Source organism: Protopterus annectens, chromosome 2.part2 (assembly GCF_019279795.1).
Source record: "Protopterus annectens isolate FY-2018-M chromosome 2.part2, PAN1.0, whole genome shotgun sequence".
In the NCBI taxonomy this organism is placed as follows: Eukaryota; Metazoa; Chordata; order Ceratodontiformes; family Protopteridae; genus Protopterus; species Protopterus annectens.
The window spans coordinates 1,107,323,233-1,107,336,463 of NC_056730.1; the positions used below are offsets into that span (position 1 = coordinate 1,107,323,233).

A 13,231-nucleotide genomic window follows, 5' to 3' on the forward strand; every position below is an offset into this window, starting at 1 on the left:
ACTTCCAAAAATGGAACTACTATCACTCCCTCTGACCACACCAAACTCCTGGGTGTAGAAATTGACAAAAACCTACACTTTGATGTCCATATTTCACAAATCACTTCCAAAAACGTCCATAAAAAAATGGGCACACTACATAGACACAAAAACTTTCTCTCAACTCAGGCCCGGATCACTCTAGCCCAAACTCACCTATTGTCCACTCTAATGTATGCAGCACCAATTCTTACCCACATCAGAAAACATGATCTCACTAGAATGGAGACATGCTATAATAAAATTGCCAAGTTTGCCAACAACTCCACCTTCAGAACCCATCACTGTCAAGCTCTAAGGGAACTACAATGGCTAGAACTTCCCCAGCTACTCAGTTACTACCAACTAGTCATTGCCCACGATATTGTGAGATATCCAGATAGAACACCAGCACTAAGCCATTGACTCACTCTATACAGATCAAATTGTTCCCTTCGCTCTACCAACAAATCGCTCCTGTGTATATTCACAGCTAACAACACTGCTGGGAAAGCACTAATCTCTTATAACATAGCTAGATCCTGGAATAACCTTCCTCCTGCTTTGACTTCTGCCTCTGCTACTACGCTCTTCAAAAACGCACTCAAATCTGACTTAATGAATACCTGGCTATGTCCATGTATTACTTAACTTTCACTGCGGCTACCACCATAGCCTGTTTCCTTTCCCATTATACTTATTGTATATATGCTACAATCTCAAGAATCTTTCTCAGATGATGTTTCAAATATTATATAACTGCATGATTTTATCAAAATTGATGCTTTACTGTATTTATGTCTGAAAATGTATATATGATTGTATTGTATTGTTATCATGAGTTTAAATATTTTTGCTTAATGTTAATTACGGTGGAGCTTTTCTCTATGGGCCTCCACTGCAAATAGACATATGTCCAGTCAGACTATCCTGGTAAACAAATATAAAATAAATAAATAAAATAAAATAAATACATATTTTGTTTAATACTAGTGTTTGAATAGTGGTAGAATTTTTAGTAGAGGTTTTTGATATATGACGGAGGTTGACATTAAGTTGAGGAAGTAAGATTCCTTTCCCAGATCTGGTGGAGTCTGAGAGAAAGGGGGATACGTTTTTGTGCCCAGAAATGTAGACTGTAAATGGAAGGTTAATGGAAGATTATTTTTTAATTTTTGATCAAGATGTAAATGGAAGGTGAGTGGGGGTCTAACTAGAGACCAAGATACTTGAAAGAGGAGACTTGCTCTAATGGATGTTTTTTCTGATTATAGATTGCTACAGTTTTCTTGGATATGCTGAGCTTGTTTAGTACCAAAAGGCACAGATTTAGTTTTGGATGTATTTATTATGAGGTTTTTAGTAGTAATCCACTCACTTAGGTGACTAAAGAGAGATTGTAGATCTTACTTTAAGATAGTTATGGAGTGGTTGAAGCTGTAGAGGATCATGTGAGGAAGGTAAGGAAGATAATCATGTGAAAGTCTAGTAATGTAGATAGAGAACAGATGGGGAGCAAGAATAGATCTTTGAGGTGCACCTTTCAGTAGTGAACAGGAGAAAGGGGTATGGGAGTTATACTTCATTGAGAAACGACAGGGAGTCAGATAACTTTAGAAGCAAGGGATGGCATCAGGGTTAATGTTTAGTTCTGAAAGGTGGATTATTAGAGAGGTATGACTGACTAAGTCAAAAGCTCTGGTGAGGTCTATGATGCCCCAGCACTGGCCCAGTAATCAAGTAGCCTCAATCCTCACCACTGGCAACAACGTGGGATGTACACACTGGGAGGATGACAAGTACACACACAGTAAAGTGCAATTTCCCTTAAGAGCACACAGAGACCACAGTCAGTAAGGAGCTGTTTTTTCTTGCTTTCTCCAGATCCCCAATAAGAGTCCCCATGGGCACAGCTATATGGTTGAGATCTCAGCACCCTCTCTGTCCAACCAGTGCTTTGTGTCCCTGACCAAGTAGCTGGCACACACACACTTTGAGGTTTTATTTAAACACACACACACACACACACACACACACACACACACACACACACACACCTGGGAAAAGTTGTCACAGGTTTACTAGCTATGCCCCCTTCTGCCCAGTTGATAAGGTAGTTTTCACTGCCACCAGCCACTAACTATCAGCTACTTTACGGCCCTTAGTAAAGGGTGTACAATCTTACTGTGTAATGTTACTATTAATCCAAATGGTAATTTGACCAAGAGCAAGGCTATTAGGAGTGGCCTGCACAGTGTCACCAAATAGATATGCAAGTACTCTAAGAGCTTAAATATCTCTAGACAGACCAGCCACAACTGAAAGGTTTAAATATATTTAATAATAAATAATAAAAGAACAAGAAAATACTCAGTAAACAATCACAGTCACTTCAGAGTTCAAAATCACAGGAAATATTTAAAACAACATTGCAGGACAGTCTCAAAAAATAAAGAAAACAACTAAGCGATATTTCACTATATTCCTAATTGTATCTAAGAGAAATTACTGTTCCCTGCTTAACTTACTTACAGAGCCAGGCAAGACAGATGTGGTGAGTGGGTCTTCCAGCTGATGCTGTCAGGTCAAAGGCAAATACAAAATGCACAGTCTCTTTGTCAGAGAGTTCCTAAATTAATCAAATATTACTGCTGGGTTAGCTTGCAGGATAACATCACTTCTTGTCACCTGACTTTAGTTCCCAAGCTAAACCCCCATTGCTAAAAACTGCCAGCATTTAGCATCACCCTGTGAAAATACATAGCCCTCAGATGTTTGCAGCTGCTGGAAGATATAAAACAATAAAACACTTACAAGGCAATGCAGAAGGTTCCCTAGTTTTAGACATCCTGTCTCCTTGTTGCATTGAAACCATATTTTATGGTGCAGTTATAAAATTATTTCATCTATTTTTTTCTGAAGTTTTGCAAGTTAACTCTCTATGTTCCAGTTTCCACTGTTAAAATATATACATTTACATGTTTACAATAGTTTATGCACATTTCTGTTCTCTTCCAGTAGGGTACACTGTGGACACATCTCCAAGGTGAGTACTCTACAACATATCTCTTCAGCACACATGTCTGTACAAACCATCCTATATGACATACAGTTCTAATACATATGTAATACAAGCATATGAATCATGTTAATATTCACAAATGACATATGACCATTTGCAAAATTCCACACAGCTGTGCTGGCAGTATCTTCATTTTGTTACACTTCTATATAAATCATGTTAATAGTCATAAATGACATATAATTATTTACAAAACTCCAGATAGCTGGGCTGGCAGTATCTCCGTTTGTTACATGGTCTTTAAAATTTTGTACCAGAGAACATGCTTTTCTCCATTAGCATTAGAATTCCATTGGTCAAAGACCAGGTGGCTGTGGCCATGCTCCTCCCTGACCAAAAGCTATGCTGTTTTTGTGACAGAAGGTGATATTTAAGTAATATATTCTTTCAGGTGAATGTTGACAATTTTTTCAAAATTTTGTACAGGGTTGGGAAGCTGGAAATGGAGTGAAGATGTGATGAGAGTGTTTTGTTTGGGCAGTGTTTTACTATGGCAGGTTTTCATTATATATATAAGGCATGGTGTTGTGTGTGAAGTCAGCATATCCTCACAATGTTTGCGTGGTTTTCCTCCAGGTGCTCCAGCTTCCCCTCTACATTCCAAAGACATGCAGTAGGTGGATTGGACACTGTAAATTGGCCATAAGTGTGAGTTGCATGTGAGTGTGTGGTGTGGAAGAACAACTATGGTAAGGCTTAGTCACCCAGCGCAGTGAACCTTGGCTGTAGATGATTGTCACTGTTGAAGTGACATCCCAAACCCATGTGCAAAAATGGGAAAAAGGTGTTGTGGTTGGATAGATGGATGGATGATGTTGCTAGTAAGACAAAGATTAAAGATCTGGTTTAGGGGAGCAACACTGAAGTCACAAGCTATGGATGTCGGTTGTCTACACCCGAGGGCCATTCCCATTATATTTCTTCCAGTAAAGGGATAATGTTGTAGGATGATATCTCTGGGAAATAAAAGAGAGGACGATATGAACAAGATGAGGGAATTGTCGGGTTATCTGCAGAACACTTGGTAAGGGTATTAAAATGTCTGTGGAAATTATTTGCAGAGAAGCTAAAGGAAGTATTTGTAGAAATGTAAGGCAGGTTACATCCTGTGAGGTTGCTGACATCTTCCCAAAATTTCCTAGGGATGTATTTCAGAGAATTTTGGCGGTGTAGCATGTAATGACTTTTGCCTTGATGCCACATATGGCATGCATTACAAATGTGTCATGCTCCAGTGTACAGTATAAGATGCTAACAGTGAAATGTCTGAAAACTGGTGGAACAACTTTGTTTCTGTACATGACAGTACGATGTAGCAGCAAAACAAAGTTCACATCAACTACTACATATTCATTATTTGTTTGAATAATTTATTTTCATGACCAATGCAGTTATTTAAAATGAAGGTTGTCATTTATATTTTTTGTCTGCTTATTTGGAAATCAGGTAGGTGTGGCAGTCATACGTACAAGTAATAGTTTTTAGACATGAGCTAGCTGCCCTTTGGCAACAGAATTTGAGTTATTTGATAAGCATAACAAAGTCAAAAATTAATTTTATTTTTCTGGAATGACTCAGCAATAAGTGATCACATCTACTAACATTAAACTACGAATAGCAGATGGTGTACAACAATGAACAACAAGAGTTTTAAATTCTCTTCCATGTGTAATTGTCAGACCAAACATGAAGGAGATTTGACAGATTGGTGACAAGTGCATGCAAACACACACGCACATGTGCACGCATGCATGCACGCCAAACGCACACACACACACACACACACACACACACACACACACACACACACACACACACACACACACACAAACAGATGTAGAAGAAAAAGCAACAAACTTCAGAATCCATACTTATCTGCCCTCTCATTTGCTTGTCGCCATTGAGTTTGCTCTTTTCTCCATCGCAGGTTATCGCTGACCACTGACAGTCTCTCATTTCCTGTAAAGCAGGAATCAAATACACTTTCACACATACATATAAGGAGACATGGAAGCATTTATTAATTAATTAATGCTTGCCAGCTCTAAAACATTTGCAAAAGAATGGAATACGAGTACAAACAAAAGGTATCTATCCAGTCATTTTCATTTTTTACTGACAATCAGCAAACATTTTTCTCAGCCATGTATTTTTAATGCCATATATAATTCCTGCAATGAGAAGAAACTGTGATATGAAAAAAAATAAATAAATAAATAATTAAATACATAAAAAAATAAATAGAAAATAAAAATGGGAAGAAACTGAGGGTAATGCTGCTCAATGCCAGAAGTCTAAATCTCAAAATGCTGCGACTTCGAGCCCTTCTCTCAGTATGGAGAAGAACATAGATGTCTGTGCTGTAACTGAAACCTGGTTCAGGGCTCCTGAGAGCACCCCACACATCAGGTTTTACTCATATCTCATATCATCGTTCGGCCCCCAAAACCCACACCACAACACAATCCATATTGTATCCATATAAATAAAGGATACCCCACACCTCCAGGTTGGTGGCAGCATATGCCCTTAAAAACCATCCAGGTGCAAAACCATAGGGGAAAAACTGCTCTACATTTTGTAGCATGTTACAGGCCACCAGGGAACCCCACACAGCCTTCACACAGACACTGGAGGAGTACACTGGTATGTAAAAACAAATCTCAAACACCATGGTGACTTTGATACCCTACTACGAATCAATACCTAGGAACATTACTCAAGCCCTAACTTTCTAGCCCAACGGGTTCCTGGAGTTCATAAACCAATGAACAATTAATCACTGTTCGAGATGCTAAGGAGAAAGATCACTAGATCTCATTTATCACAAACAAAACACACAATGCTCCACACTCCACCGAGCATCCATTATCCTGAGATCTGAATCACTGACAACTTCTCTGGAAAACCACAAACCCAAACCCCACCCCAAAGCAAAAGACCACAGTGAAGAACTTCTCTAATCCTTCTTACCACTACTGATCAAGACTGCAAGACCCCTGGGCCAGCTGCTGAGCCAGTGCCCCTGAACCACAACCTGCTTCTAAGCCCTTACAACTGCCTTCCTCCCAGGACCAGGCAAGACTATTTCAGGAAAGATCTCAATAGGCAAGCTCAAAGCTCCCCTCCAAGGACCTCGTTTTAAAAATAAATGGAGAACAAACATTAATACACTTACACACAATAAGAAACAAAGTAGATGAAAGGAAATAATAAAAAAAAAGGAAAGTCAAGTAACTCATCAAAATTAAAAAAAATAACAGAAATCAATAAAAAATGAGAAAAAAATTTGAAAGAAAAATTGCCATGGATTCAAAAGATGTTAGGCTTACGAAACTGCCCTATGTTAGGAAAAAATGTGGAAAAACCCCAAATACCACAAACAGACAAAACATGCCACAATGCCAAACATGCGGTTCCACAGAACCTTCACCCCCTCTCTCTATAAAGGAGAGTATAAATCCCAGCCCCTCTCCACCCTCCCAGGGTAGAGCTGTGCGCCTCTAAACTCTTAGCCTCCCAGACATCTCTCTCGCGCAAACGAAAGCACTTTCTAGAAGCTAAAACACAGCATCAATGTGACCGATGGTGCTTTTTAAGCTCAAGCTTACTACAAACAATGAGGAACTAAACCCGCATTACAGGATAGCGTAGCATAAACATTGCATTTACTGGTGCCATGGTATAGAGGGATAAAGCCCTGACTACAGCCTACATGACTTGTTTTGATTAGTGGTTTGGGTGTGTGATATTCTGCAACAAGGATGGGTGTGCCTATCTTGGTCAGAGGGCATGCACGTGGGTGCAATTTGTGGTAGAAGTTCAGCAGAGGCTGGAGTCATGTGGGAGTGGGATTGTCATTGTCTAAAGGAGGAATGGGGGAAGGCTGAGTTGCTGTGGAAGTAGGATGATATGATCACACACCCCTTTGCATGTGGCTCCAAGGATGTCACAGGTGTGTGAAAGAGGTGGGAAGTGGTATGGAAAAAGAAAAAAATTCCATAGCAGCAGTTTACTTCTGCCTAGGATCTCATTCTCCTCACTGCCCTGAGTGTGGATTGTGGCTAGTCTGGGAAGGCTAAGGTGGGTCTGGCAGAGCTGTTGAATATGGAGAGAACCTGAAGGCAAGCTGATGGTTAGCTGTGGGAAACCAACAAAAATAAAATAAATAAACAGGCACATGCCTCAAAACTATTTTAATTGTTTTCATCAATAAAGTCCTTCTGTTTGGGTGCTGGTAAGTCTCAGTCCTTTTAAAGTGCTTGTGTTGTCAACTCATCATTGCAATTTAATGACGTAGAGATAATTTCATAAGATATTTGAAAACTGATGGTTTTGTAAGAAAGGTAAGCTGTACTGCCACACCTGCCACACACCCTAATGATAAAACAAAGATTGCTTCATCATGATCTGCTAGCTCAAATGGTATATTTTTACCAGAGGTGCTGGTGCCTCAGTTCTGGAAACAGACTTGGGTAATCTAGATAGCTGTTTGAGGTGCATATGGAGTGGGTACTTTTGACAGAAAAATTACTTGTCTTGCATTTACTCTGCATTCACTCTGTAATGTTTATGTTGTATATATCGACTTAGCTTCACTTTATGCATTTTTGCTGCATCAGACCGAATAAGGCTAAGTCAAAATTTAGATGGCCATATCTTTTACCAATATCAAACTATTTATGTATTTATTTATCTTCATTGACCTGTGTACAGCACTGATCCATGTGAACTTATTTCCTGTCCAGCCTGAGTGTAAAAATGCAGTACAGTGACAACAGTACACTTACAAGTGAAAACATAGTATAAAAAACAAAATACAAATAAAAGCTTAGAAGTAGCCCAGTTTACAAACGAAAGCATAACAGTATGCCTTCCATGTACAGTATACAGGCAAATATATATTTTCATAGTGGAGGTATAGGAAAGTTGCAACAAATGCATTGATGAATAGAATTTCATACTACATCTGTACATACAAAAATGACAAGAGCACAACTGTGATAGAAAATGCCTGAGTAAGACGCTAGATTGGAGACTGCAGGGCAGGATCCAGCACAAAGCAACCTAGGCAGCTGCCTATGGCCTATTGTTGGGGGGGCTACTCTAGCAATAAAAATAAAAATAAAGAAAACAAAATGCTCCAATATCTTTCACAGAACAGAAGATTTCATAGCAGGTGGCCTTCCAGTGTCAGCACTCACTTTCTCCCTTCCAAGTGTCAGCACTGCACTCCCAACTGACAGGGAGAATCGAACAGCAAATCTTGTTTTTCATCAGCACACATCAGAGTTCATTAGGATATATGAATTCATCAGGAGAGATCTTAGCACTCTTTGAGCAAATGGGAAATATTTTTTGAAGTGCTGAAGTGCACATCCTTGGTAGACCACTACTGAGAACTTCATAGCAGGTGAGGATAGGTGACAGATATTCATGTTTTACAGGTGTTGTGTATATGTGAGTGCATGTGTGTGCATGGGTGATGGATCAAGTATGGATCTAGGATGCTTACTGCTATATTGGATGATGACTGCAAACTGCCCTCCATGAGAAGGATAGAAAATACAGGGAATGTAAATCATAGGGATGACATTTAGTCAGTAATACCAGTATAGTGTCATAGTTAATCCACTGCACTAACTTCAAGCTTTCCTTAACTTCTTGATTTTCTGACAAATCACTGAGGGTAATGGCCTATCAATAATGCTGACATTACAGTTTCATAGTTATTGTTCAGAAAATGAATTTCAAGTTAATTGAAGTTGTCTGAAGTCTCTGAGATATGAGCAACCTACGTCATGTAGTCAAAAGCAAAGGGTTTGGATTCTTCCACCTCCATCTGCCTACTGTGTGACTTTGAACAAGTTACTCAAATAGTGCTCCTGTGTCATCCCTGAAAATAAATACTTTGTACACTTAGTTTACCTAGTTATCAAATAGCTAAATAAATGAAAATTGTATTTAAAATATGTGCCTTTCTTCCCTTGTCATTTTGGTTTTGTTAAGAATTCTTGAGCAAAAAGTTGAGAGCTATTTCTTTCTATTCCTTGTAAATTTTGTGGCTTTCTGACAATTTGTGATTGACTGCAGCATTAAATCACAGCAGGCATGAATTTCAGACTTTATATCCTCAGAAAATGCTTGCTAATGCAAATTTTTTTTACTAACACTCTAAGTATATAACAGAAACATTTAAAATCTGTTTTTGGTTTTTGGGTCTTTGTCTCTGATTTGAACAAAGAAGTTGAGAAGGCATAGAAGGTTTGCAATGGGTTCCATTGTTTGATTTCGACAGCAGCAAGTTGGGATATATTTATGGCCCATTATTTATAAACATATTCATTCACCTTTTCTCAAGCAGATACCTAAAGTATACAGTCATGTAAGTGGCTATAACTGTTTTTTTTTGTTTGCTTATTTTGTGTGTATAAATACATTATTGGTACCAACAGCAGTTATAGTGTTAAGGAAGGAAATGATTGCAGTAAGCAAGACATCATTGTCATATGAGCCATGTTCTTTGGGTATAATTCTTAGTTTCTTGTAAATGCTGCCACCGTGTTTATTATCTGACAGTAAATATACTGGGCAGCATGAAGTCTGTAAGTTTAATAGTAATATTTTAACTCTCAGTACATTTTAATTAACCTTTTTTGCAGGTACATGGTTGTGAATTGCACTGTTCTGGGCTACAACAGTCTATCTGGATGAGTAAGGCTCTGAACTTCTTATGTAGTGCAGGGTTTGATTCCTTCTGTCTTCAGTTGTCTCTGATTAAGTTACTGCATCAGACAGTGCTTATAGGCTGCGCCTGTAAAGGGCACTTGCATCCAGTGGGCTGTACTAAGCTGTTAGCAAATGCATTGCACATTTATCTTTTGAATTTTTGTGCCTTTCACATATATATTATTTAATGCTTTACTGTATGCTATTTAACTTTGAGTCCCAGCACATACCTTTTATTTTAATGGATTGCCAGATGTATTTTCAATAAATGTGCTCTTCAAGGGAAATGTTGTTTACTGTTACTCATGCCAAGTCTGTTTTCAGTATGAAGCTGTTTTGTTTAGAAAATGGTTGTTGCTGTAAAATTTCAAATAACAGTTTTAAATTACATCCAAATCTCTGTGATCATTTTACATCCAAATATCTGTGATCATTGTAAAAAAAAAAAAGAAATATGTGCTTTGGCAGATGTGAACAGTATGTTATGGGAATTAAGGAGAGACAGCCAAGTAATGGGATATTGGTAGTGTTTTTGTGGTGGGGGGGTGCATCAAGTCCATTATCCCAGCTTAGGGTCCCATTTCACCATGATCTGGCTCTAACTGTGGGAATATTGGGTTAGATTATGTTATATTTGGGAAGCTGTGGTATTCCGCTGACTTAGTGAGGTGCCGTTTGAGAGTTTTTCTAAACTGAGATGAGGTAGCTGAGTCCCTATTGCTCAGCAGTATGCTTTTTCAGAGTCTGAGATCTAATATGGTGAAACAATGCCTGTTGCAGTTTTGGGGGATAATTTGGTTTGAAGAGATGATATAAGATTTGGCTGGGATATGTGGTTATTGGTTCTTACTCTTATAGTGAATCTTCCTGTTAGGTAGCAGAAGGGGGTTGATTAAGGAATTTCAATAAGAGGTTGTCGAGCAGTAGATTTGCTCTTTGCTGATTTAGGAGGCAGATTGCCCTTTTGAGTACTGAGCAGTGCTGTTCTGTTCTTGGTGCTACATACAGGAAATAGCATTTCCTACTGAATATTGGTTTTACTGAGGTAAAGCTTACTTTCAGGCTGAGATGATTACTGGGAGAGCATGTTTAGATCATGAGTTTGCCTTCCCCTAATGGCTTCTCTTCCTGATGATGATAAGAAGTGAGAGATTTTCTATGCTTAGAAAACGGTTTGGTGTATTTTAGCTTTAATTTTATGAATGTTAAGTTGGAAGTTTAGGTTTTGGTTCAGTAAGAGGCCCCAGTATTTGATGGAGATTGTTGATTCTAGTAGGTTTTGTTAGTGGCTGAGGATGATGAAATTGGACATGCAGGACATGAGTCTTCTGGAGGTTCCAAACAGCATGACTTCTGTTTAATTTGGGTTTCATAAACGTTTCCTTGCATTTAGTCACTTATTGAGGCAAAATAGTTTTCAGCATACAGAAGGATTTGTAGATGGGGGAAGTCTGCTGGGAACTTGAAACTTGAGGAACCGCTGAGGGATGATTCTCTTCATCTGTGTGGGGATTACAAGTTAACAGTAAACAAAACTGTTAACATGGAAGTACAGCCTTTGCCAGAAGTGGAACAACTAATGACAGTGGACATCACTGGAACTGGGTCCTGAAAAGTGATAATTCTAAGAAATATGGAATTATTAATACACACAGAGGTTTGTTTGCATATAACAATTTAATGCTGTGAATGAGTTCTGTACCTTCCATTTTATAAAAATAATTATAAGAACATTTGTTTAAAGATTTAAACATGGCTGTGTATCTAGATGATTTACCAAGACTTTAATTTGGCTGAAGGCTCTAATCACTGAGTACAGTGATTTCCATGCTTCACTGATTACTCCATGTGGTCTGGCACTACCTCACTGAGCAGAGGTGGATTAGGAATGTTTTCATTTGGTTTACTGCCATATGACCTTGGAGTTAACATATTTAGAGATATTAGGTATGGGAGATGTTGGAGCTTGCTCTCCTCCACCCACAAATAATGTTGCTTTTTTTCACTGCAGTGGGGCTGATTGTTCTAATGGAAACAGTTCCAATGAAATGGTCTTTCAGAAAATTGATATGTTCATTGATTTACTAGTCCATCTATCTGCCACCTTGTTAACAGAGGTAGAATACTAATCTACATGTACTACTTTCAGGCTTAGACCAGGTGACTATCAAAGTAAATCAAAAATAGGGTGAAATAGTACAAAATCATATTGTTACATTTTGTGCACAAATATTGAACACAAATTGGAAAGTTAGCAGAGTAACATTTTCACCCATTGCTGGTTAATCTTTAGACATGTTAGGTATATGACAAAGATTTTAAGGAAGGGAAATGGAAGAATGGAGAAGGACAACAGAATAAGTGGAGAACATGATTAAGGGAGGGGGTGCAGGGAGGCTAAAGTTAAGAAGTAGGTAGAAATGGGTGAAGGCTGAATGGGAATAGCTCAGAGGGGAGAATGGGGTACGTACTGTCTATGGCAGTAAGTGGCAGGTGTTTAACTAGTAACTGACTTATGTAGCATGAGGAGTGTGTGGGTTGTGGGTGACATGGGTTTGGGCAGTTTTCAAGTGACTCCTTCATTAGAAATCATTTGCAGGTTGCTTAGAAGAGGAGGAACTGCTTGAGTTTGTGTCTCAATTCTTGGAAGGAGGTAATGGATTTCATGTTTGATAGGAGACATTCTCAAGCCTAAGGTGTCTAGATGGAGAAGCTGTTTTTTGTTAACTAAGCTTTGCTGTGGGGAATATTAGGTCAGAGTGGTGCAGTGATGCAGCAGTTAGCATTGACGCCTCACAGCAAGAAGTTCTCTTGTTCAATTCTCGGCTGGGGTGCCTTCTGTGCAAGTCTGCATGTCCTCCCTGCATTTGCATGGGTTTCCTCCGGGTACTCCATTTTTCTCTCACATTCCAAAGATATGCCTATGGAGCATTTCTATCCAGGTCTCCAATGAAAATGGCCTCTGTCTCAGTCGGACTTTCCTGGTAAACAAATGTTAATCAATAAATTGAGAGTCCTGGGATCTGGGTCTGTAGGTGGTAAGATCTTTTAGATAGCTTGCAAAGTACTTAAAGGTTTTTAGGTGCAAGACTTCATAGGTTAGAAATGAAAGAAGATGAGTAGATTTTTGTTTTATCGGGAGATAGTCACTTCTTTGCAGAATTGATCAGTGGTTTTCTCAGTGGAATGCTAATGAGATGAATTTGCATAAGCATTGTATGTGGTTTGAAGAGCAGTCTGTAGTTTCTTCATGCACTTGGCTATGATGGACAATCCATGTGCTAGTTGAGAAAGTAACACTCCTTTACCTATGTCTCCATCTGCGGACAAGAAGTGTGAAATCTTTCTTGCCCAGAATAAAAGAATGCTGATTTTGATTTTGTAGTATTGATGTGGTAGAGG

General features: G+C 38.7%; 1 protein-coding gene across 1 annotated transcript in view; it reads right to left on the reverse strand.

Annotated features, from left to right (window-relative positions):
- The window catches only part of DOCK8 (dedicator of cytokinesis 8), a 1,731,107-nt gene that overhangs the window by 435,012 nt on the left and 1,282,864 nt on the right, over window positions 1-13,231 (reverse strand). The window contains exon 34 of the mRNA XM_044064485.1: window positions 4,972-5,059. Within this exon, the coding sequence (XP_043920420.1) occupies window positions 4,972-5,059 (88 nt within the window). The remainder of the gene's footprint in view (window positions 1-4,971; window positions 5,060-13,231) is intronic.